Here is a 27378-nt window from a genome sequence, read left to right on the forward strand (position 1 = left end):
CACACTAGGCAGGAGTGGAGAGGGAAGCCAGGGAGCTAAGGAGCATTACAATAGCTGAAAGGTAATATTACTCTTATTGCATACTTTTAAATATGTTGGTGACGATACATTTGACATTATTACTTCAAAGTTCAATGTTTTGAGGAGTTTCTATGAACCTGATGTCTTTCATAATTTTTTGCTATTTGTAGTGTCACAAGTAATGCTTCTTCCATTACAGTATGTCTCAAACCGGCAAAAAATGACTATTCAAACATGAGTCTCGAAGTTTTTGACTGTGGCTGGTCCAAAGTTACAATGTATAATACGCTGAAAATACACCAGACAGAGATGGGATGCAAGCCAAAAGGTGTGAAGGTCGATGAGTAAACAGCTGGATGTCTACACCCCTTTCGAGACTGGTGAGTTGTGCTCAGAGATTCTTGCATACACGTTGTTTATTCCAGTTCACATCTTGAATACATTTTTTAGTATTAAGTCTTAAATTTACCTAAAATGCTATAGAATAGTGGCTTGTTGCAGAAACTCTAAATTGAAAAGGAACAGTTTTCTCACTCGTACAGTAAAATAAAATCCTCTTGGGTGGGAAAAGTTCTGAAATCCAAACATGTCAGCTACTAGTGAAGAAATCATTAAATTAATACAATGACCATCTGCATCTATAATTAATTTTCTTAATGGGTTAGTAGAAAACAAACCACACTAGTGGAAAATGCACAATATAGGTAAGCAGTGTACATGTTGTCCATTAAAGTAGGTTGATAACAGGCGCCCGGATAGCTAGTAGAGCGGCGAACATAGATAGATAGATAGATAGATAGATAGATAGATAGATAGATAGAGGTTTACACCTTGACACAGTGGGCCCAGATTTGACTCCAACCTGCGGCCCTTTGCTGTGTCATTCCCCCACTCTCTCCCCTTTAATTTCTTCAGCTGTCTTGTCAATAAAGGCCTAAAAAAATACAAAAAAATTGTTTTTGTGTGTTTACTTGTTTTTTGCTTTAATTGTAGAAAATGCTACAATTTCCCCGCTGTGGGATGAATAAAGTGTTATCTAATCTTGCTGATTTTTTTTTCCAAATCAAAAACAAATGTACTTAGCATAAAGCACACATATGTTAAACATATGTTGCTCAGTTGACAAAGGACAATTTAAAGCTAAACTATGCAACTTTTAAAAGAACTAACACATTATTCCTCTTACAAATAAATTGAATTAAGCAATAATTGCAAGCTTTCTTAATTCAGTACACACAGTAGTCAGTTCAGTCTGATTTTGATCACATTTGTTCATTGATTTTCTTTTTATACAGATATGGCGTCCGCTAGACCATCACCCAGCGAGACTGTCTCAATGGAGACACATCTAACATGCTCCATCTGCATGAGTCTGTTTGTGGATCCTGTCACTACATCTTGTGGCCACTCCTTCTGTAAGGAATGTTTGGACCGCTGTTTTAAGCACAATGACAGATTGTGCCCCCTATGCAAACAGATTCTGATGAAAAGACCAGAGGTGAACATCGTTTTGAGAAGCATTGCCGAACAGGTGAAAAAGACCCAGGAAGAAAATGAAAAGTTTGCAGTGGCGCCCGGTGAAGTGGCCTGTGACATTTGCACGGAGCCTAAACTGAAGGCTAAGAAGTCCTGTCTTGTGTGTCTTGCCTCGTATTGTTCGACCCACATGAAGAACCATTGTTCAGCTAAAAGGTTGAAGGGCCATAAGTTGGTGGAACCTGTGGAGAACCTGGATGAGAGGGCCTGTCTGAAGCATGGACGCCCCTTAGAGCTGTACAGCAGGAAGAGAGAGAGATGCATTTGTGTACTTTGTCTGGAAGAAGATCAGGAGGAGGTTGTTCCTATTGAAGATGAATGGGTCAAAATGAAGGTGAATAAGCATCTGGAAGGCCTAATACATTTTTGTATCTAGTCTTGTCAGTATTGTAAATTTACTTTAATCTATTGTGATATGTTGGACAAAATAATAGGGTTGCAAACTCACCAAAAAGAAGTACGCAAATGACATGAGGGTTGAAGTTAGTATTGATCTGCTTTTTTGTTACAGGCAAAGCTTGAAAACACAAAGGCAGAGTTACAGGAGAAAATTGTAAAGAGAAAATCATGGGTGGATGAGACTAATGCATCTCTTCAGAGCTGCAAGGTAAGTTACAAAAAAATACAACCACTACTGATCCTATAGGTTGACCTGCCGAGCCAACCAGATGAGTCCTCCAAGCAAGTTTCAAAACATTATAGCAGTTATTGGAACAACTGTACAATGTCCCTCATAAATGCAAATGCAGCTTCAAGATTGGTTAACATTACACTGTCAAATTTAAAAATGGACAACTCTGGCTTTTTTCCATTTTTCAGGACCAGCTGGAGAATGAGTGGTGGGATATTGAGAATGTGTTCACAGCTGTGATTGCCATTGTGGAGGAAGCCCACGCGGCAGCTCTTAAGCCAGTACAGGACAGGAGGGAGAAGGTGGAGAGAGAGGCAAAATACATCCAACTGAAGTTGGAAGCTGAGATAGACGGGCTTGAGAAGACCGTCTCTGAGCTGGACGATATAGCTGCTCTCGACGATCACATCCTTTTCCTTCAGGTGAGAAAAAAAGAACCATTTTTGACTCATATGTTTAACAGACAAAGAGAGTGTGTCTTTTGAAGAGCTGCACAATGTATTTTGATCAAATTACTTCTAAATCAATGGCGGCTAGTATGATTAGATCTTTCTCCATGCATCCTGTTGGTTAATATCCTCTTTCTCTCTCTTTCTCCCTGTCTCAGAGTTACCCATCTGCTAAAGACACAAACAACCTCAAAGACTCGATGGAGGTAGAGCTCGACACATCGCTGTCTTTCGGGACCATGAGAAAAACCACAACCACCATGTTGGAACAAATTCAACAGAAACTGGAGGATCTGACCTCCATTGGTAAGAGTTCAATCACGGCGGTAAATGTCAAAAGCTAAGTGTTTGACTTAACTGATCTAAAACTATTTCACTTCACAGAGCTTCAGAGAGTTCCAAAGTTTACAGGTATGCGATTTAATCAGTTTTGTCCTGTGACTACCTTTCAAAAACACTTTTTGGGGTCTTATAACTGTACGATATACTAATTATTTCTATATTTGACTTTAAATCTACAAAAATGTATTTAAAATGTTTATACAGTTTACTTTTTACATATTTGTGTTTAAACGGTCAGTTAAGAATCTACTTCTGTGGATTTCCTTGAGTTTATTACATTTTTTGAGTCTAAGTTCTGCAAGTGTCTGATTGGAAGGAAGTGTTGTTGTGGATCTGGTGCAGTGAGATGAACAGTAAAGTGCTGCTTAACAAAGTTATCAGTCTCCATCCAGCTGTTTCTTCTTTTTTAGAGTGATACAACCACCACATATAGAACCCTCACGTTAAATAATTATCTTCAACTTGTAATTAACAGTGGACGTGAAGCTGGATCCATCCACGGCGCACCGACGCCTCATTCTTTCTGATGATGGGAAAGAAGTGAAAGATGAAGGGGAGGACCAAGAAGTAGATGATGCCCCGGAGAGGTATGATCTGTTTGCCAGCATCCTGGGGCTCAACAGGTTGAACTCTGGGAAGTCCTACTGGGAGGTGGAGGTCAGCAGCAAGACGGGCTGGGACCTGGGCGTGGCAAGAGGCGACGCAAACCGCAAGGGGAAACTCTCCCTGAACCCAGATAACGGTTACTGGGTTACCGTACATTATGAAGATGATAAGTACGCAGCCCTGACAGCACCGCCAGTTCGTCTTTCCCTGAAAGACAAACCTAAGAAAGTTGGGGTGTTCGTGGACTACGAGGAAGGTCTCGTGTCCTTCTACGATGTGACAGCTCAATCTCACATCTACTCCTTTACTGAGTGTTCCTTTAATGTCGAGGTCTTCCCATATTTCAGTCCACATGTAAAACAAGATGACAAAAACACTGAACCTTTGATTATTTGTGGTGTGAAACATTGTGATTAGTACATGCAGCCCCATAACGGTCAGTTCATTCATTGTTCCAGTTACAGTAGGCTATACTATAATGCATGACCAAATGGTGCCTCCTATAACGTGATGAATACAATACTTATAAGACTTATGATAGATGATGCAAACAATTTGTAAAAGCAAATGTGTCAAATGTAGGCTACCTATGCGGTAACTTTAGGAATGTTAGTAGTCTACACGTGCATTTAATTAGTCTTGGGGGTGGGGTGCTGCACTCTACATTCAATGTATCCTGATTTACAAAATGTGCTGTCATTTCACATTATTTTGAACCTCTAAATAAAAATAACAATATCAATTTTCCAACGTAATTAAGTTTTTTGTTCTCCGTAAGTTTTTTAATCAACCACTTGAATAGTTTTTTATTGTGCAACATTTTGGATGAGTCACGGCTGCAGGGCTTCTTGCCGCAGAGTGAAGAAGCGCTGTTGGCGGGTTTTTTGTCACTTTTCTTACCCAGAAATGAAACTTAAAGCAGGAAAAAGCGCGGTTCTCACAGCTGTGGAGAGGAGACAACAGAAGAGGACCACAGGGTATACAACACATTTTCTTTTACATGCTATTTAACGAGCTGAGGACAAGCTTTTTTAAGGGCTTTTTAACAGGTAAGCTAATTCAAAAATAACGGAAAAGTTGTCAATATTTGGTCTTCGTCATGTTGAAAATTAAATCCGTTAAATTGCCACGGCCAGATTAAGAAGCCAATGGAAATGTTATTAGTTTTTATTCGTTTTGGTAAGTAGTCTTACCCATCCTGTAATAACAGCCTTCCATTAGCTTCTTTTACTGAACTACCATGCATTGTAATAGATGTGATACAATCTTTAAAATCAAGAAAGGAGTTGCATATGGTTATTTTTCACGACTCAGCTTTTTAGTCCAGAGGAGAGAATTTCCTTTTTTTATTTTTTTTTATTGAAAGGACAAATAGTTTGCTTAAAACAAGTTTCCTGCTGCAGAGACCGTAGCAGTCAAGTGGTATGGCCCTTGGAATAAAATTGAGAACTGTACAAAGAAATGCATTATGACTTAACAGTAAATCAGAGCAAATCAGGATTACTGTTATTGCTATATAGATAATCATATTTACTCTTCTAGGCAAAACTCACAAGAGAATTAATGGCAAAGTAACTTATAAAATTGACTTTAAAGTTGTTTAGTAGCTCTGCATCCAACGTCAGTAAGTCATATAAGAAAGTAAAGGCCTGGATGTCCAGTCCATCTGAGGAGGGCTGTCTAGTATTTGCTCTGCATAGATGGAAGTGATTCCTTGAGTATGGAAAGTACAGCAGCAGAGAGGAGGAGTCGGCAGCTGTTGCAACATGACCCTAAACCTCTTGGTGGTGCAAAATTATGATCATTTTCTCCATGCATGCACATGCCTTTTTATCTGGGTTTCCCACCACGGGGTCTATAATTACCAAATACAAATTTTAGGCCTTAAAATGTCTTAAATTCCCTTAAGTATTGTGTTCTAGGTCTTAAATAATTTTCAATGGATCCTAATTCTCTTACTTCCATGTACCGCAACCTCTAATGGTCATTGAAATGTTGAGTCACAAAATAGACATTGCATTCCAAAACTCTTAGGTGTTATATATATATATATATATATATATATATATTATATATATATATATATATATATATATATAAAAATAACACCTAACAGAAGTCCTCACATTAGAGAAACTGGAGAGAAAAATTGTACATTCAGAAAAGACTTAAAAACAATGAATGAATGAAAAGCAATTGTGTCTAAAATGTTGTCGCTTCTACTTCTAAATCTGTAGATTGCATAAACAAAAAAATCACTCAACAAACCAGACATGAGCCTCCAGGTTTGTCACTGTGGCTGGTCCAAAGTTACGACCTACCACGGCCTGAGAACCCACCAGGGGAAGATGGGATGCACCTCCAGGGGTGTGAAGGTGGAGGAGAGTGAGCAGCAGTACATGTGGGCACATGTGGGACTCACAGACAATCAGAAAGACTTCCGGCCGGATGTCTACACTTCTATCAAGGCTGGTGAGTTTTGCACACAGTTCCTGAGTACACGTGTGATTCCAGTGCACTCTAAACTGACATTATTATTTAGTCTTATTTATTTCATCTTAAATGTTCCAATAATAGATGTGATCTAAAAAATAAACTCTACTATTAAGTATATTTCAAACTGACGCAACAGACCACTATTCAGACATGAGCCTCCAGGTCTGTCACTGTGGCTGGTCCAAAGTTACGACCTACCACGGCCTGAGAACCCACCAGGGGAAGATGGGATGCACCTCCAGGGGTGTGAAGGTGGAGGAGAGTGAGCAGCAGTACATGTGGGCACATGTGGGACTCACAGACAATCAGAAAGACTTCCGGCCGGATGTCTACACTTCTATCAAGGCTGGTGAGTTTTGCACAGAGATTCCTGAGTACACGTGTGATTCCAGTGCACTCTAAACTGACATTATTATTTAGTCTTATTTATTTCATCTTAAATGTTCCAATAATAGATGTGATCTAAAAAATAAACTCTACTATTAAGTATATTTCAAACTGACGCAACAGACCACTATTCAGACATGAGCCTCCAGGTCTGTCACTGTGGCTGGTCCAAAGTTACGACCTACCACGGCTTGAGAAACCACCAGGGGAAGATGGGATGCACCTCCAGGGGTGTGAAGGTGGAGGAGAGTGAGCAGCAGTACATGTGGGCACATGTGGGACTCACAGACAATCAGAAAGACTTCCGGCCGGATGTCTACACTTCTATCAAGGCTGGTGAGTTTTGCACAGAGATTCCTGAGTACACGTGTGATTCCAGTGCACTCTAAACTGACATTATTATTTACTCTTATTTATTTCACCTTAAATTTTCCAATAATAGATGTGATCTAAAAGAGAGAGAGAGATTTACGTCTCAACACAGGGTGCCCAGATTTGACTCCAACCTGCGGCCCTTTGCTGTGTGTCATTCCCCCACTCTCTCCCCTTTCATTTTTTTAGTTGTCCTGTCAATAAAGGCCTAAAATAATGCCAAAAAAATAATCTTTAAAAAAAAGAGTAGGTTGATAAGATGTGCTGACATTTTGCAGATTTTTCCAAATTAGCTTGTACTTAGCATAAAGCACACATATGTTAAACATAAGTTGCTCAGTTGACAAATTACAATTAAAAGCAAAACTATGCAACTTTTAAAAGAACTAAGACATTATTCCTCTTACAAATAAGTTGAATTAAGCAATAATTGCAAGCTTGCTTAATTCAGTACACACAAATTCAGTTCAGTCTGATTTTGATCACATTTGTTCACTGATGATTTTCTTTTTATACAGATACGGCGTCCGCTGGACCATCACCCAGCGAGACTGTCTCAATGGAGACACATCTGGAATGCTCCATCTGCATGAGTCTGTTTGTGGATCCTGTCACTACATCTTGTGGCCACTCCTTCTGTAAGGAATGTTTGGACCGCTGTTGCAAGCAAAATGACAGGTTGTGCCCCCTATGCAAACAGATTCTGAGGAAAATACCAGAGGTGAACATCGTTTTGAGAAGCATTGCCGAACAGGTGAAAAAGACCCAGGAGGAAAACGATAAGTCCACTTTGGCGCCCGGTGAGGTGGCCTGTGACATTTGCACAGAGCGGAAGATAAAGGCTAAGAAGTCCTGCCTTGTGTGTCTTGCCTCGTATTGTTCGACCCACCTGGAGAACCATTCTTCAAATAAAAGGTTGAAGGGCCACAAGTTGGTGGAACCTGTGGAGAACCTGGATGAGAGGGCCTGTCTGAAGCATGGATGCCCCAAAACAAAGGTGAATAAGCATCTGGAAGGCCTAATATATTTTTGTATATAGTCTTGACAGTAGTCTAGATTTACTTTAATCCATTGTGATATGTTGGACAAAATAACAGGGTTGCAAACTTATCAAAAAGGTACGCAAATGACATGAGGGTTGAAGTTAGTATTGATCTGCTTTTTTGTTTAATACAGACAAAGCTTGAAAACACAAAGGCAGAGTTACAGGAAATAATTGTGTGGAGAAAGTCATGGGTGGATGAGACTAATGCATCTCTTCAGAGCTGCAAGGTAAGTCAGAAAAAATACAACCACTACTGATCCAATAGGTGGACCTGGATTGATGAGCCAACCAGATGAGTCCTCCAAGCAAGTTTCAAAACAGTATTGCAGTTATTGGAACAACTGTACAGTGCTAGATCATTATTGTGTCAAACAATATCAAAGGACATGTAACTTTCCACCTTAACCTGACAGAATGCGCCATTGCGGCCAAGCACCAAGAGCTGTACCATCTCAACAGAAAAAACAGGCCCAATCAAGATGGAAAACAAATTATGTATGTACAGGATTATACAGTAGTTCAGCAGCCAACACAATATTTTGCATAACAATCTGAACTATTAAACAGTTGCGATAGAGAATGAAATATATTCTGTCACTGCAGCTTTTGCAACTCCACAACGCTCATCCCAAAGAGCCACGCACCCAAAGGCAAGCCATCAGCTGCAGGATTCCTCCACCCATCCACAGGTAAAACAGCTTCCTGAACATCTCAAATTCTCTGACTGGGAAGTGTCAAAGTATGAACAGTATTTGTATAGTATTTTGATGCTATACTAGTATTTGGTACTGACTTTTTGCCTTTATTAGAGAGAAGATAGTAGAGCCACGGCAGGATATTGCAGCCATACTGACTCTGCAACAGCAGCCGCATTCAAGCAGGAGCCCAAAACACGTACGTATGCTTATAATGAATCAAAACCAGATTTTCCATAACAATCAGAAAATTAAAGCGGCTGAGACACAGTGTGATTCTTCATTAATTACAGCGACTCTACCACGCTCTTCCCAAAGAGCCACAAACTCAATGGCAGGCCATCGGATGCAGGATTCCTCCACCCATCCACAAGTAAAACATCTATATGAATAGTACACATTCTTCCAAATTCAAAGTATTAAAAATAACATGAAACTAACATCTTTCAGGTGAACGCATCAGACGGGGAGCATCCGACCGCAACAAACCCGTTGGCAGTAGTCAGACCTAAGAAAAAAGAGTGGAAGGACCAAACATTATCACAGGTACTTAACTGTTTGTTTTAAAGGAACACACCACTGTTTGTTGAAATAGGGCTCATCACAGCCCCCCCCTAGCTGTAGATAGGTGAGCTTACGCATTTTTTGTCACAGTGCGTGCATGCACAGTGCACCAACGGCAGCGCTGCCGCTAGTTAACTTAGCGTAGTGAATGGAATTCTAACCTTGCCGGTTAGCATGTTGTGAGAAAAATTGAGCCAAGGGGGGGACCCTGATAGGCACTATTTCAACAAACGGTGGCGTGCACCTTTAATGCTTTATTGCATAACTTTTTGATATTAATGAATAGAGTCCGACCAATAAAGGATTTTTAAGGGTGATACCGAAACGAATATTTGGTCATTAAAAAATCCAAAATGCCGATATATCAGCCAATATATATTAAAAAAAAAAAAAAATCCAAAAAAGCATTGCAAAACATAAACACATTTCCCTAACATTACTTATTAGTAGTTATAAAATAATAAAAGAAAAAATAATATGATAATATTTTATTGTCAAAACAGAAGAGTGGAACATCAAAATATATTAAAGTTCTGATAAATAAAATGTATAAAAATACAAACTTGAGCTACAGGGACGTTATAGAGCGCCCTCTGGTGGACAAACTATGCAACACCAACGCTCATAACATGGTTGACGGTCCGTTTTTATTTTTTAAATATTCATTTATCATAATAATTTCTTGGTCATATTTAAAAAAAAAAAAAAAATTCAATCAGCCACTGTAAATAAATCGATATAGCGATAACGTAATGCTTGTATAATATGGACGTGCCAACAGTGTTCATTACATTGAAATTGTCATGGGGGAGACAGAACATGTGCACTGTAGCTTTGAACACACATTTTAAATTAGATTTTAGTTTTATTATTTTAAGTTTTTTTTTTCCTTTATTAGAAATCTGACCGTAGAGAGATGCCAGGAAGTTGGAGCATCAACAGTTCCGACTCTGCAACAGCAGCCACAATCAAGGAGGAGCCCATGTCACGTATGTACAGGATTTATAATTCATTCAAAACTAGATTTTATGTAACAATCTGAAGAAAAAAAACTGACCATCTCCTTTCACCACAGCGTTAGCAATTCCACAGCAGTCTTTCCATGCAGCCTCAAACTCAAAGCTGCAGGATCCCTCCACTGGTGTGCAGGTAAAGCAGATTTGGTGAAATTCTGTGAAATGAAACCAAGTTGGTTTTTAGCTTTTTTACCTTACCATAGTTTATTATTTAATTGCTGAGTGTTACAATCTAAATCAAATTTACATTAGCGCTACACAGTGTATCGTATTTTTATAGTGAGTCATCCAAACGCAACAATAAATGCATCAGGAAAGACTACGATATTGCACCCAGGGGCTGGTGCCTTTTGTGTTCAGTTTAGTGTTCCAAAAAACAATATTGAAGTAGTTTTCTTTATTTTTTATATTCAACATTCAATGTGTTGTATAATCTGTCACATAATTGCAAGTACTTGCGATATTTAAGAACATTTAAGAGCATTTATTCCTCATATGGTATTGCTCTAATTTACATCTTATTCTGTTTTATCTCTCAGGTCAATAGATCGGTCAGGGAGCGTCCACCTGTTCCACCCCGGGTAACTTTAGTCTGACATAGATAGATATGTCATCATTTTTATCAAACATATTCAAATTATTAATTTATTAAAGAATATGAGTAATTAAAGTATTTTAGGCACCTTTTTATGTATTTTATCCTTATATCTGCCTTGTTTTTTCCTTTTGTTAATTGTGATGTGCACCGCTGTTTTAATGGGCTAATGGATTCCATCAGTATTGTATTAGTACTGAGTGCTTAACATCTTCCAGGTGAAGAGTTTGGTCAGAGAGCATCCAACCACCGCAGACCCAGCAACAGTAGTCCAACCTAAAGGGAGAGGATCCGACATTGGCAAAGGTACAAAACTCTTGAGGGTTTAAGGCTCTATAATTCATTTTTAACCTTTCCAGGTTCAGGATGGGAAAGTAATTAGTCATTTTTGACTTCACTGACAGTGTTTTTTTAATTTTTACCCAATATTCAATGCCAACAGATTTGAGCCCTACTCAAGAGATGTCTCACTGTACTGTATGTTGCCTTAGTAAGCCTAGTACAGCACAAGGGCTTATATTGAATTATTTGTTTTTTACAAGTCGACCGGGGGGGCTACACATGGCAATAAGCATGATTGGTCCTTGTGCAGTAAAAGCAATGAGTCTGTTACCTAAGTTGACAATAATCTATGCATTTTCCTGTTATTTCTGACAATTTGATAAACAAAAAGGCATATTATGCTTGAGTTATTATAACTCAATTAACAAAACTGCTTTAAAAAATAATATTTAAACAAATCACCGGGAGAGTCCGACTCTGGAGATAAAACTGTGATTAGCTCTCATTTTCAAGTTTATGTTCTGCTTGTTCGATGGTTGTTTGGTAAATTGCTCTTAAACACATAGAGGATTAGAGAGGCTTTGAATTGCAATTTTTATTCTCAACTCTTGTTATTTTGGTGCTGGTGATTTTATTTTGGGGCTGGCTAAAACATCTTTGGGGGGCGCTACAATTCCTCTAGGCATGTAAAACCCTGAGAAGTATTCACTTTTACAACCTTTAGACACATTTGGATAACCTAAACCTGCATGTGCCAGTTCCACAAACGAGGAGGAGCCCAAATCACTTACGTACAGGATTATAATTCAGTCAAAACTAGATTTTGGACCCTATCTGGCATCCAGCGCGACACAAAGTGTCTTTGCTAGTTTAAGATCAACGCAGTCAGTCAGTTTCCTATCCAGCGCCCATGTTGTTTAAATAGCAAATGCACCTATCGCATCTGTACGCCCATGTGTGTGCTGGTCTTACATTGTGGTGTGTTCAGGTGCATTATTGGCACATTGCTATCTTGAGGCAGTGTAAAGTGATTGCACCCTTGACCAACAAAAACCTGGTCCAAAGTCCATAAGCAGCATTTCATTGTTATTTTAACATTAGTAAAATGTAAACCTAGCAAATGTAAACCTTGGCTCATGCACAGTGCGCCCACACCATGCTTGTTACACACACAGGGACGCGCAGCAGCACACAAACATACAAAAGATTAAAAATAAAAATATTATGGTGCAAATCCGCCATCATAATAGCATTGCGCCGAGGTACAAGCACGCCTGGCTTTTAAAGGGAATTGGAGATGACACTCTGGTTTTGACACTGAATTACATTGCCTGGTTTATTGCATGTTACGCCCAAAACACACCTAGGATTAATTAAGACAGTTAGTACAACCCTGTTGGAACATGCACCTGGCACACAGACCTCATCTTCTGCCATAAAACTAGCAAAAATGGATTTGGACATGCCCTAAACGCACCTGCGGAAGACGCTTCACGCAGTGCGCTTAGATTGTTGAAATAGGCCCCAAAGTGTGACAATCTGAAAAATAAAGCAGCAAAGGCTGAGACTGACCATCTCCTTTTATTACAGCTTTTACAACTCCACGGCCTTTCCAAAACGGGACAAACTCAACACCAGGCCATCATCTGCAGGATTTCTCCACTGATGTACAGGTAAAGAAGATTTGTTGGAATTATCTGACTGTGAAAATAAGCAAATTAAGTACTTTCCTTTCTTTTATGTAAATTTCATGAACTTTTTTTTTAAAGGTGAATAGATCGGTAGGGGAGCATCCAAGACCTTCACCTTGGCCCACAGCAGTGCAGCCTAAGGAGAAGGACAGGGAGGACCACACACAGTCACTGGTATCACACTATGATAGTCAAGCCATTTACTGTTTATTAGCCTATGTTACAATTTTCCATTTGCTCAGTAGGGTGTCCTGTGATTGCAACATCTCTATATTTTCCTAACTTCAAGCTCAAATATGACATATGAGAAAGAAAGCATATTTAAAACAGCTAATGAGCATTTTTAGTCCTACCTGTGACAGACACATCCTGCACCTTTTGCTTTGTCTTCAGCATGTTGTCTAAGACAAAAGTGTGTGTGTCTGTGTGTGTGTGTGTGTGTGTGTGTGTGTGTGTGTGTGTCTGTGTGTCTGTGTGTCTGTGTGTGTGCGCAAAACTAATTTCACCACAAAGGTTGTGATGTCAAGAGGCCCAGCTTGCATTGAGTGTTTATCATGTTTCAGTTGAAGGAGCTGGCCGGGATGTTTTCAGCCACCACAACCCATGAAACAGCAGTCCGACCAATGAAGAAACACAGAGAGGAACAACAACTGTCACAGGTAGTCTGTACATCTCTGTAAATCTTTTTTTTTTACCTCACTGAGGTGCCAGATTTGCTAAAATACAGCAAATGATCAATATGATGTTGCTATTTACACACAGCAGTCGTGGTCTGGCAATGCAAGACTACATTTTTTGTGACCTTGTTTCTGGGCTGTGATGTGTTACCTTTCATACAGTAGTATTATTTGTCATCATATGTTATCATATTAGAATACAATATTTTTATTGTCATTGTAACAGAATGAAATGATATGTCCTTGTCAGTGCCAAACATCTCTAAAGGTAATATATACCTAATTAAATACATAAATAAAAAATGCTACTTTTGCATACATATTATATTAATGATAAAACACATGGGAGAAACACTCGTACAGGCATCCACACTTACAAATTGTACTTAGCCCTATTAAGGTAGATCAGTGGTGAGAACTATAATTTAGCAGCATGATTCAATGCACTTACGGCTGTTGGATAAAAGCTGTTTTGTAGTCAGTTTGTTCTCGTTTTCATGAGTCCTATATTTCCTGGCTGACAGCAGTAGTTCAAACAGTGTGAGACCGGGGTGTGTCGGTGTATATTTGTTGGATATGTGAGTGCTAAATATCTTTCAGGTAAAGCTATTAGCTCAGAAGTTTTCAGCATCCACCACAGCCCAGATATCAGAAGTCCAGCCAAGGGAGAAAGACAGGGAGGATCCAAAACTACCTCAGGTACAGGACTAGTGCCTCTGTTAGGACTGTCACCTTTTCTATTTTAAATCAAAAATCGGTCAAAATGAGCTTTCGACTATTTGGACTATCAAAAATCAAAAGTGATTCCCCCAGTATTCTTTTCGTTCTCCATCCATGCTTACTTACTTAGTTGCAGCCATAGAATATATATAAAATGATACAAAATAATACAAGTCTGTGCAGCTGAATACACAAATTCATTTTGGGACATTTTGTACCAAATGCCTCAAACATCATAACCCCTCCACCTTTCTTTTACAGAATTTACCAGATACCAGAGGTGCCACCACCCAAATGAATCCTGCTTCAGGAGAAACCACAACTGAGGATCCTAAAATCGATTCATCCACTGGCACAGAGGTACAGTTTAATTTTTACTTGCTGGAATGTCTTGCCTGTAGATCAATCGACTTTAAAGCATTATGTCATAACTATTTATGACCTGTTTATGTTTCATGACATCAAGAAAAGTGTAACCCTTATTTGTGTACAGCTTGCGTTGAGTGTGAAGGAACTGGCCCGGATGTTTTCAGCTACAACAAGAGAGGAAACAGCAGACCGTCTTAAGGGGAAACACAGAGAGGAACCAAAACTGTCACAGGTTAGACCCGTCTTTAAAACACGTCACTGAGGTAGGTCACTAGAAAGCAGGAAACATAATGCACCATGGGATTTAATTCAGTATGAATTAGGTAATTCTGTTGACCACTAAAAGTTAATCACATGCAGGCCAACTTAACTCTTCTTATGCCAATGTTTCATGTGATAATGTGATAATTCAAGTAATAATAATGATAATACATTGATGAGGTAACTAGGTGGTTGCTAGGGTCATTAATTAGTTGGATACTTATTTTCAATTTCAGGTGAAACTATTTGCTCAGAAGCTTTCAGCTGGCACAGCCCAGGAGACAGCAGTCCACCCAAAGGAGAAAGACAAGGAGGTCCAAAACCTAACACAGGTACGACACCAGTGCCTCTTTAGTTCTGTTCATAACTTCTATTTCATTTCACAGAATGGCAAAGGTCTGAGGAAGGCATGACCAACCCTACTCCCCCTCTGATTGGCTAGCACGCATTGTCTTCATTGGTTTGGTTTGTTAGGTTTAGGCAAGAGGAGTGGGATTGGTTAGGGTCAGGGTAAGAATGTCAGGGTCAGCCAATCGGAGGCAGAGTAGAGCTAGGGTTAGGGTCAGGGTTAGGGTTAGGGTTCGGCATTCTGGGAAAAAAACACTCGCCTACAGTACAATGTTACTCGAGGGATGGCAATGTTGGTTTTGTTTAGTAGTAATTTATACTAGCATCCTAAAATAGTCATGCTATTGGTATCACTCAGACATTACTATAACCTGATCCTATTCAATTAGGAAAGCAATTTTTCTAATATAACTATTAAAACTAATAAACCATAGGCAGATATATTTCAACTTCATGTGATTGTATGGGTGACATACCATATTCAAAAGCCTTTTTATTTAAAATAAATCAAGGTAAGGCCAAACAGAAATACCGCTGACACAGCTGTAAAGGAGAAAATCCAGACGAGTGACCAAAACGTGGCTGAAGGCAGATCATCTGTAAAAGCCCGTAAGGTGAGTGGAAACCTTTTGAACTTCTAAGTTTTTTATTTCCCCCAAAGATGATTTGATACCTAAATCAAACACTACGTTGGCCTTTTCAGGGCAGCTCAAAAGCTGAGTGGCAGGAGATCACCTGCGTCTTCTCAGAAGTGGTGAGACTTGCAGAGGATGCTAAGCAGAAGTCCCTTGGCCTTTCATTGTCCACTCTGAGAACTACAACATCAACCATGATGGAACAAATTCAACAGAATCTCGATAAACTCTCCACTATTGGTGAGTCCATGCACTTACCAATCGTTACATCTCATTTGTCTTGTATTATGTGTTCCAATAGTTGTAATTTACAGTCGCTAACAAAATAATGTGTTTCCCAACAGAACTTAAATGGATTTCTAAGTTTGCAGGTGGGTATTTGAAATTCTAAAAATACAAAAATGTGTTCTTTAAGTTCTAGAGACATTGAAGAAAGTGTTCTTAGCAAATAGATAATGTTATATTTCTATATGTGCTGTGTATTATGTTTGCAAAGTATCAGTCAAAGGACTAACGTCATTGAATGGGCTAACAGTTTGTAACCAAATAACCCAACAATAATATAAAAAAAACCTCTGAGCTCATTGTTTTGGGTTTGATTGGTGACTCATGGACAATTTTTTAAAACTTTCCGCCATAATAAATAATAAATATGGGGGAACTGAATCCTCGCACTTTACATTTTTTATTTTTTTTATTTAACTGCGTGGATGTGAAGCTGGACCCAGCCACGCACACAGATCCCCTTGTTTCTTTTTGTGGGAAGAAAGGGGTAGGCGGTGGAAACGGATGCCCCGGGGGCTTTGGCAGCGTCCTGGGCCCAAAAGGTTGACCTCTGGGAAGTCGACGGGGGGTTTGTTTCACCCAAACGGTGGAATTTGGGCGTGGAAAGGGGCGGTGAAAACCGCAAGGGGAACCTTCGTGAAACCCAAAAAGGTTAGGGGTGGTTGGAATTTATGAAAACATGACGCACCCTGACAGCTACACCAGTTGTCTTTCCGAAAGAGAAACAAAAAAGGTTGGAGGTTGAGTTCGGGGAAAGTCGGGCCTTCATGATGTCCGGCTGAATTCAATTCAGTTTACTGAGTTTTGGTTCAGGGAGTCTACCCTTTTCATTTTGATTTAAAGGGAGCATAAAAGGGGAACCCTGTGATCTAAAATATATCCCCAAAAATTTAGTATGTTAGAAAAGGAGGTTGTGTGTGTGGTGGTGTGTGTTTTTGGTGTGTGTGTGTGGGTGTGTGGTTGTGTGTGTGGTGTGTGGTGTTGTGTGTGTGTGCGGTGCGGGCGCGTGCGGGCGTGCACGCCGCCCCCCTTTTTTTTGCACGTTTACTTTTTCATTTTTTAATGTTAGTTTTTATTTTAGGTGATGTCAGCATTTTTTTTAAAGCTTTGTTCCGCAAAAGAGACAGATAAAAGCCAAAATCGAAGCGCCGTCCCCTCCTTTTCTTACCTGGAGTATTAGAAGTACGGGAAACCGTTTTTGGGCGGCTCTGTTCTTCAGGCGGTGCACTGAGCCTCCTCCCCCGGCCGGAGCTTCAGTTTGTGCTCCCCCCTTAATGGGGTTTAAAATTATTTTCGCGTTTGTCATTTGCTTTGCCCCGCCCCTTTTCTGGTGGTGTCTTTCCCAAGCTCTAAAAGGAATCCCATTCCTATTGCAACGGCTAGGTTGACCTTTTGGGTAAAGCGCCCCTTAATTTTTTCGTTTTGTTTTTTTGCTAATGAGCCCCCCCGGGTTTGCTTATGCCAAACCAATGAAAGTCCCAATTTAACATTTAATAAAAATCATATCGCTCTTTTGTCTCCTGTCTCCCCCCCTCCCCTCCCTCTTTGGTTGTTTGTTTGGGGCTGTGTGGTCTTTAAACTCTGAAACCCCAATTTCCAGGTGGGGAAACTGTCTTGTCCCCCAAAATACATTTTTGGTACTGCTCTTTCTTTATTTTTTCTTTTTGCCTTTTCCTTTCCTTGAAGGGCAAAATTGTAAAAACCCCCTTTCTTTTGTTTTGTTAGTTTTTTTATTTTGTAGAATTCAACTGGATTAAAAAAATTTGTTTTTTTTTTTTGGGAAAATTTAACCTTTTGCAAAATGAGTTTTTTATTTTTGGTTTTTGATTTCTGTTTGCCCCTTTTTTGTTTTTCTTGTCTTTTTTGCCCCCCGTTTGCTGCTTTCACACAAGATATGAGTACTTTTCCCACCACTGAAATGTACTCCTGAACTCCTTATACAGTACATGTTTAAATGTGTTCAGATAAACATGTTAGAGATGCTGAATTAGCTCCTGTGTCAGCTCAGAGTATTTGACCAATAGTATGGCATATTGGTCTACTACCTTTTTAGTCAGTGCACACCAAATCAAGATTCCTTGTCCACCATTTACCATTTAAATCCTATAGATGAGTGTTGCTTAATAACACGGCATTTTTTGTTGCAAGTTGCGCGTGGGACGATTACAGGAAAGCTTTAGGATTTTTTGGGCTAAATCGAAACTGAAACCGTTGAGGATGAACGGATAGAAAGAGACGGGAAAGAGAGACAGATCACACAGAGGAGCGTCTAGGTTACAGAGATCAAGGTAAGCTGCTGCTGGACAGCTTTGTCTTCTATTTTACTCTAAAGCACCTGGCGATGTTTACTAGAATTAGGATGCAACATGAAAAAAATAAAACCTAACACGCTATATATTCCTGTTTTGCAAAATATAATGTCGGTTGAAAATGGCAATAGGCCTAATATTAAAATTCGTTTATGCCTCAAAGGAATTTGACTAACACGTGTTTATAAAAGTTATTAGAGGGCAGTTTATTTGGTTGTTTTTGTCAAAAAGAGCAATATGAGATGTGCATCCCTGAAGTTTTTCCTCGCCACTGTCGCACTGTTGCTTGCTCTGGAGGAGACTACTAGAACTGTTGGGTCCTTGTAAATTCTGGAGTGTGGTCTATCTGTATAGTGTCTTGAGATAACTCTTGTTATGAATTGATGCTATAAATAAAATTGAATTGAATTGAATCCCATGAAGTCTACAGCCCAGGTTGTATAACCTCAACACTGCAAACAACTCAGACAGATAGTGGCTGCCAGTAAAGACATTAGAACTGACAGGACACCAATGCAAATACACTTTCAGGGTGTGTACAAAATACTCGGAACATAGTGGGGAGTGTGTGTGTGTGACGTGGCCTTGGCTAATTGTTTAATGGGCTCTTTACAGTAGTAGCAATAAAGTTTCTTTTGATAAAAGTTATATTTAGCTGGTGTTCTAGAGATTTCTGATGGTTTGACTTTGTGCCAATTTATCTAACACAGATAGTATTTGTTAAATAATTAGTATATAGGGAATATGTACACACAATCTATTAGTATTGCTGTTTGTATTATATCAAATTTATATTATGTAGCGTTCTCATTACATGCTTTTTAGTGTTGTATTCTTTATTCATGCATGCATTAACACTATAGCCTACACACAATGTTTAATTTAACTATTTTTCACATTGATTGATGGCATTTATTATGCAAAGCATACTGATACATACATAATTGTCTCAAATCGCCAAGCCACTTTGGTTTATCTTTTTTTCTGTACTTTTTTTCAGTTCATTTGTCAATTCAGCTGTAGTTCTTCTTCTTGTCCTTCTGCAGTGCAACATGTCCCTCCTGGGTTCAATACAGTTAGATCTTATCTCATTTTATTTCAAGATTTTCTCCCATTAGTTAAACTTGATTTAATCCCATTTCAAAAACTTTCTGCAGAAAAATTTATTCTATTCCTTTTTTGTTTCCTGGTTGTGTCTGGCACAGCAGTGGGAAAGCGGTACTCTTGTGTAGTATGTACAATACTCCAGAGTACCAGTAGAGGGCGACTAAACACTGTCTAATCTCAGGCCTCCACATCTGGGTTGCAAACAACACAGACAAAAAAAACTGATATGAAAGAAATGAATTAATGTAGACAGGCATTCTACAGTAGATCTAAAATAAAAAGGTATGGGTGCTTTGTCACTTAAGCATTAAACGATTCAAATTGGGTTTTATTTCTTATCAAAATATCCCTCCGTGGGAATTATTCTTTGAGACAGGAGTCAAAACAGAGTTTGTTCACACTCAAATATGTGTACTTACTTTCAAATATCTTTCTATCGATCTATCGATCTATCAATGTGTAAAGGTATGCACTGGAAAGCAAACTGACTTGATGCATCAAAAAAGTCTCAGATGGACAATGGTAAAAAATCTTTCTGCCACAAAAAAAAATAACTGTGGCAAAAAAAATAGTTTCCATCATTCCATCCAAAGCTGTTAAATCATAGAAGAATGCATTAAAAAGAAACCCATCATTGATGGATAAAAACTGTACATTTAACTTCTACAGGTACTCAACACATCAGACATGAGCCTCCAGGTTTGCAACTGCTGCGGCTGGTCCAAAGTTACGACCTACCACGGCCTGAGAACCCACCAGGGGAAGATGGGATGTACACCGAAGGGATTGAGTATCCCTGAGAGTGACCAATTCAGATTTAACAGTTACATTCCTAAATTGACCTTCGTGGCACCTCCGATCAAAGTAGAAGACCCTTTTATGAACATCATCACCCCTTCTTTCGAGACTGGTGAGTGGGACGCGAGTGATTCTTCTTTGAATTCATCTATGGTCCTTAGTTATGTACTATCTTTATCACCAGTGTCTCTAATGTACCTGCTCCAAATGGACAAATGTAGGAAAAAGAGTGGGCCAACAAAAAAACACATTTAAAGAAATTTCTGCTCTGCAATGACAATCTTCTTTGTTGGACAGCTGTTGGATTTAAGAAACTATGAAAGGAACTGTAGTCATTACTTTCACCCCGCCATGTCAGTGTTAACCCCATTTTACTTCAAAGTACAATGAACCACAGATTGTTTTTCCCCATTTTCTCCTAAATACTGTGTGTTTGCAGCTTTAAACACAGCATTTACTTGGAAAAAGGAACGATTTTCTATGGAATCTATGGAAATATGTCTTTTCTCCAAAAGAGATATTCAGTAGGCTTTATGTGGTGTTGTGGAAAGTGATTCTTCAACGCTGTCTTAAACACACTTTTCATCAGACGTAAGCCTCCAGGTTTGCCACTGTGGTTGGTCCAAAATGACGTCTTACCATGGCCTGAGAACTCACCAGGGGATGATGGGATGCACGCCAAAGGGAATAAGGATCCAAGAGAGTGAACAGAGTACACCAATTAACTGGATTACTCCAGTCAAGAAGGAGGTATGTGCAAGCAAACAATTGCCAATATCAATTGAGGACAAAGCTTGTTCTGTTATATGAAATAAATCATTATGTGTAATAGATAGTTAATTAGGATAATTGAATTCAAGACAGCAAGGTTGATAAAACACAGATGAGAGTGGCATGGAATGTTGAATGAACAAATTAATTTACCAGTATTTTTTTTTTAACAAATTAAGTTGATACATGCAACAAATTGTTTCCCACCTCTCTGGCACAGATTACGTCTTCAAACCGTGCCACCATAAAGATGCCTGCTGACACAGAAGCTCCACTAAAGATGATCAAATCAAGTATGCATTTTAATAATAGTTTATACATCACTGGGAGTTACACAATGCAGCTGTGTTTAACAATCACCCGTCCTCTTTCCCTACAGTGATGGAAAATCAAGAGCGATCTCTGCAAACGTTCACATACTCGGACAAAACTCATCAAACTCTGGATTTCGCCAACGGTGCACAGGTACAGGATAGAGATTTATTTACAAGCAGGTTGATGTGATGTGGAAATATTGAGTGATCAGAAAAAGTTAAAAATGCTTTGTCGAGTAAGACCCATGAAATCTTGTCTTCCACTTTTCTCTGACAGCCTTTGCTGATGCCGGTGTCTCAGATCTTTAGCACCCAAACAAACCCCACAGCCGCAGATGTCACAGTGCAGCAGACCAACAAATCACGTATGCTCCATCACTGTAGTTCACTCAGAACTGGAACAACATATAGAGACGTTTCCAAGTAGCTTTGTTTGACGGTCACCAACTTCTTTCTCTGCAGTGTTTGAAACTCCACAGCATTTCAGCGCAACACATCAGACCACCGCCAACGCTCGTCGAGCGCTTGATTTCTCCACCAGTGCGCAGCAGGTACAGCGCATTCTCAACTTGTTTCAATGTCGCGCTTGAGAGCAAATCCAGTTTCACCCTGTGAACCACTTCTTTTGTACAGATGCATTTGCAAATTACTATTTTTTACCTGATATAATTTTATAGAATTGTGTTTTGTAACCATGCACCGTTTTCCAACATAGTTACTTTAATTGAGCCATTGCAGACTGAGAAGCTATTTTATTATCATTTGGTCCGGCTTGCATTGAGTGCTTTCATCCTTTAGGTGGGGCAACTGGCCTGGGGTCTTCCAACAACCACAGTTCAGGAAATAGCAGTCCCACCAAATGACACAGAAAAGGAGGAGAGAGAGAAGGAGAGGGAGATGGAGAGAAAGGCTCAACAACTGCAAAAGGTACTGAGATTCTACTGAGACACCAGAGCTGACCCGTCTTAAAGAGGGACTGGCACTACAACTGCTCTGATACGTAAAGAGCGCTTTTGTAGTCTCAATGACTACTTAAAACACTTTTACATATTAAATCCACTGTGGCCGAGGCTTCGATACAAGGTGCCATATCATCAATGAGAGGAAATATTTTGATTTATTTTACACAATAATCGTTTCATCCATCTGCCGCCCAAGTTGGCATTTCTTATTTCACCTGTTTCTGTGCGTACGCCTGGGTCCGAGGGTCCGTGGAGGACTGCTCATTTACCCAGCAAGTTTGTTTTTCATAAATCCCAATTCTTGCGTTAATGCTGTTATTGTACTTGTGTGTGTATGTGCAAGTGGTCACGACAATGTGTGCATACCAATAAGTAGTTTTTTCTCTTCATTCAAGGCGAGGCAAGACAGGATGAGGGCTGATTTAGAGCTGGAAATTCAGACAAGAGAACAAAAGATGACTAAAGTCAGATCTTCTGTAAAAACCTGCAAGGTGAGCCGTAGCTGATTATTTACTTTTTTAGTTTTGATCCATGTTTCTTCAACATCCTGACCGTCCGCTACTCTTTTCAGGGCAGCTTGGATGCTGAATGGCTGGAGATCAACAACGTGTTCTCAGAGGTGATGAGAGTCGTGGAGGACACGCGGCAGAAAGCCCTTCAACCTCTGGACGAGAGGTCAGTCACATGTTGCTCAGAATATAAACCAGTAATATACGATATGAACGCCGCAGTTGGGGGAGTAATCAGTGAGTACATCTAACCGATGTCTGACGTGCTGCATGCTATTTTCAGGAGAAAGAGAGTGAAGAAAGAGGCACAAGATTTAGTCCAGAAGCTGCAAAATGAAATTGACAAACTCAAAAAGACCATTGATGAGTTGGACAAAAAGCCAGACTTGCAGGTGAGACACCAAGCCTTCAGCCTTTTTAAAATTTGAGTAAGTACTTATGTTTTTATTCTGCTAGAGGACCGTATCTGAGGATAAAATCCAGATAGGGGGAAGCTAAACCAATATTCACTCTCTGCTCAAGTATTTTATGACCTGTTTTGTATTTCTGACTCATTCACATGATTTTATACTGATTAAAAATTTGTCACACAGGTTTCTCCAGGCCTGAATGACTGTCAAGATTGGAAAAATGTCAATGTTGACACTTCATTCTGCTTTGGGTCGCTAAGAACTGCAACATCAAACATGATGGAAGAAATTCACCGGAAACTGGAAAAACTCTCATCTGTTGGTGAGAACGCCTTAAGTTTATCAAGGTTTTTTTCAATAGATTTATATTGATGTCTGTATTTAGTTCATAGTCAATTGTTTGAATACAAATTGTCTTTCCACAGAACTCAAGAGGATTCCTACATTTGCAGGTGTGTGACTCAAAACATTAAAATGTTGACCTACAGGAAGACTGTTCCTTAACATTTGGTTAAGGAACAGTCGTTCCTTAAAAAAAATATATGTACTGTATATATATATATATATATGTAGGTTGCATGCCTTGTTCACGACAATTAAGAATAAATAAATAGAGTAAATAGGGCGAAACATGAGTATTTGCTGATTAAACTTGTATTTCAATTAATCCACAAAAAAGGTCTGAAAACAATTTTTTTATTTAGGATATACTGTTGCGTTAAGTTCTGAAAATCTGAAAGAAGTGTGCACAACACTATACCTCCACATTCCTTTCATCCTCCCCATTTAAAAAGAAATATACCAGGCAGTTTCAAAGATGAAGGCAAATATGTGATACAGAAGACTTTGAGCGAGAGGCTGATAGTCCTCACATGGACTCAAAGATAGAGCCAATAAATTACATGATATCAACTGAAGTGGTTGATTATATAAGACTCAAACATGTCTGTAACATCTATGTATACACACACACACACACAGTACAGCAAACAAACAAATAGATTCATTATTCATTCCAAATGTTTTTTTTTTTTTTTTAAAGTGACAACAATTTAGGAACAACTTTCTCCCTCATCTCTTATAGATGAGCCCCAACCATAAAATAAATATTAGCACAAAGTTATCTTTCAGCACACAGAGTGTGTATGTGGCTAAAGAAGCTGAGAAGGCACCTTTAAAGGGGAGATATGCAGTTTTTTTTAGCTTAATTTACCTGAAGTGAACAGCTTTAGATTCATTGGAATGGTTTTCTGACTTTTTTTGAGCTGAATAGTGGCCGTCACCCTTGCAACCTTCGGTCGGCGAGTTGCATGACTCAGCGTCAGGAAGAAGACCTGCGTGTTAACACTTGTGTTTTTAAATTGTTACAAACAAGCCACATAACCCTTAAAAGGCTTTTGTTTTAAATAAAAACTCCCAAATACTCTTGCTCCTCTACCCCCGTGTGCCTGAATATTTTCCTCTTTTGCAGGTTTGAAGATTTTAAGTTCTTAAACTCTTTTTCTGCAAGAGCACCAACATTTGAGTGCAATTTAAGTTTAATCCCAGTGAGCACGCCATTATGTTTTGGACCACACTGACAAGTGGTTGTAACCAGGCAACAAGTCTCACAGTTTCTTTACCAAACCATCCACTGTGTCACTTGAACATAAACACGTTTCTTTAGGGCGTTTATCCTGAAACAACTGATTCTGTGTTTTTTTCTTGGGGGCAACTATCAAAAAGCTGTGATCTTGCTTCCCAAACAATGTTTCTACATGTAGAGCATTGATATTGTGTGTAAGTTTTGATTGTGTTATAAAAATGACCTAAAAGGAATATACCTTCCAACACCGAATAGTTAATGCTGTACCTTCACTATCCCACTACAAAGTGATTATTGTATCACAGAAGAATGATGGGTAATCTGCACTAGTTGAGGCTCAGTTGAATCTAAAGACTGCTGTAGTTTATTAATTGAAACTAAAATGCTTAAGCATCAACGTACAGTTTGTGCAGTTTTGCAGTTTTACCCAAATTATGTGAATCATCCTTCTGTTTCTATTTCTTTCCTCCGCTGCAGTGGATGTGAAGCTGGATCCAGCCTCAGCACACCGGTGCCTTGTTCTTTCCCCTGATTTGAAGACAGTGAGAGATGGAGGAAGGAACCAGATAGTTCCTGACGCTCCACAGAGGTTTGACATGTTCGGCAGTATCCTGGGGCTCAACAGGTTGACATCTGGGAAGTCGTACTGGGAGGTGGAGGTCGGCAACAAAACAGGGTGGGACCTGGGCGTGGCGAGACATGATGCAAACCGCAAGGGGGAACTCTCGCTGAGCCCAGATGACGGTTACTGGGTTACGGTGCATTACGAAGATAAGAAGTACGCAGCCCTGACCGAACCGCCCACCAGCCTCGCACTGACGGAGAAACCTCAGACGGTGGGGGTGTTTGTGGATTATGATGAAGGTCTAGTGTCCTTTTACAATGTGACGGCTCAATCTCACATCTACTCGTTCACCGAGTGTTCGTTCACCGGTGAGATTCTCCCATATTTCAGTCCACATCTTAAACAAAACGAGAGGAACTCTCATCCTCTGATTATTTCTACTGTGAGAAAGCAGTAGTAGTTACATAAAGTGCATGTGTGACCGGTGCACTCAAAGTTAGAATGCACCTTCTCAGTATGAAATCTGTGAGTTCAGGTGTACGTGTTATTCATGAATACAACTCCCCCCCCCGACCTCTCAGGTCATGTAGGACAGGTGTGCTTTTTATAAATCACTAAACGGTTTAGGGACAAAATACATTTCTGATCTGATACTCCACTATGACCCACCCAGACCTCTCAGGTCATGTAGGACAGGTCTGCTTTCTGTCCCGAGAGTCAGAACTAAACAAGGGGAAGCAGCGTTCAGTTTCTATTCTCCTCATATCTGGAACAAACTCCCAGAAAACTGCAGGTCCACAACAACTCAGTTCTTTTAAATCAAGGCAAGACCTTTCTTTTTGATGTTGCCTTTCTTTAAATGGTTGTTAATTTCTTTATTGTTTCATTTCTTGTACTGCACTGTAATTTTTATTCTTGTTTTATCTGTTTTTATTTTTTATAACTGGTTTTGTGTAAAGCACTTTGAATTGTTGCTGAAATGTGCTATAGAAATATAGCTGCCTTGTTTTAACTTAGTGTTCTAGTTACTGCATCCAAGGTGTTTAAAGGTTGTTTACCAGACTTTGCTACTGTATTTGGTTGAGGTGGGGGCGTTTTTTTATTACTATTTTGTTTGGACTGCAACTAATGATAATTTTGATGATTCACATGCTGATTATTTTCTCAATTAATTGGTTGTTTAGTTTGTAAACATGCTGATAAATGCCATCACAATTACCCAGAGCTCAAGGTGACGCCTTCACACATGTTTTGTCAGAACAGTAGTACAATATAAATTCTAATTATTCAAATGAAAAGTAGCACATTTTGGAAACTGGAACCATAAAATGTTTTTGCATGAAAAATGACCAAAGTTGGCGATAGAAGCATGAAGTGGCAGGAGAAGAAAATACTCAAATTCTAAGTATCTCAAATATGTGCTTAACTATGTAGTAGGCAGATGCATTTACAACTTCATAACATCTGCCTGGCTACAATGTTTCTCAGACCAACTTCTTTTAACCTGCGTTGACGCTTCTTTTGTGCAATTTACACTTTTGTAAATTTTGTAAATGGGGTCCGGAGTCTCCTCATACACCTAGAACAAATTCCTTTATTGCAGTAAATGCTGGGCTCCTTGCTCAAACAAAATGAATACAGAGAGATTGAATGTCTCTTGACCAACTTTGGGGAACTCTTTGTAGAGACTGTGGTCTATGTCTACCTAGGTAAAATATGTATGTTTAATTTCTACACTTTGCCAGAGAGACAAAGGAGAGGCCGTCTATCTGTTAATATCGTCTTGGGCTCGGTCCATGAAGAGCAGAACTTTGACTCAGACAAACAGGGTGATCATGAGATTAAAGGAGTAAAATATTAAGATGGACTTGTTCCCTTTTGTTTCAATTAATCTTGTACTCAAACTGTCCGGCTGACCTGACGGGTCAGTGAAAGGAGCAGTCGCGTTGCTGTTTGCACAATATCACTGTAATAGTATTGCATTACTGCAAAACTTGAAACTGCATGAACAATAACTTTTTAAAC

The 27378-nt window shown here is 39.3% G+C and overlaps 2 protein-coding genes across 2 annotated transcripts; both read left to right on the plus strand.

Moving 5' to 3' along the window:
• On the plus strand, nt 1–26899 carry LOC116669461 (uncharacterized). Its single transcript, XM_032499341.1, has 41 exons — nt 1–61; nt 221–250; nt 5854–6053; nt 6205–6426; nt 6579–6804; nt 7359–7837; nt 8017–8112; nt 8299–8380; nt 8489–8574; nt 8695–8779; nt 8874–8953; nt 9031–9126; nt 10043–10133; nt 10220–10293; nt 10700–10741; nt 10974–11061; nt 12628–12710; nt 12807–12902; nt 13292–13387; nt 14006–14104; nt 14387–14485; nt 14619–14726; nt 14992–15087; nt 15616–15717; nt 15807–15978; nt 16083–16109; nt 17988–17995; nt 18297–18311; nt 20109–20349; nt 20815–20987; nt 21229–21301; nt 21388–21479; nt 21600–21687; nt 21785–21873; nt 22121–22249; nt 22680–22775; nt 22856–22959; nt 23077–23185; nt 23387–23525; nt 23629–23655; nt 25266–26899. The coding sequence occupies exons 3-41, from the start codon at nt 5859–5861 to the stop codon at nt 25808–25810; spliced, it is 4848 nt and encodes a 1615-aa protein (XP_032355232.1). The 5' UTR covers nt 1–61; nt 221–250; nt 5854–5858; the 3' UTR covers nt 25811–26899.
• On the plus strand, nt 104–4332 carry LOC116706929 (E3 ubiquitin-protein ligase TRIM21). Its single transcript, XM_032543995.1, has 7 exons — nt 104–401; nt 1317–1891; nt 2069–2164; nt 2377–2610; nt 2796–2943; nt 3022–3048; nt 3455–4332. The coding sequence occupies exons 1-7, from the start codon at nt 362–364 to the stop codon at nt 4000–4002; spliced, it is 1668 nt and encodes a 555-aa protein (XP_032399886.1). The 5' UTR covers nt 104–361; the 3' UTR covers nt 4003–4332.
• Nucleotides 26900–27378: the final 479 nt, after the last annotated feature.

Source organism: Etheostoma spectabile, chromosome 19 (assembly GCF_008692095.1).
Source record: "Etheostoma spectabile isolate EspeVRDwgs_2016 chromosome 19, UIUC_Espe_1.0, whole genome shotgun sequence".
Classification (NCBI taxonomy): domain Eukaryota; kingdom Metazoa; phylum Chordata; class Actinopteri; order Perciformes; family Percidae; genus Etheostoma; species Etheostoma spectabile.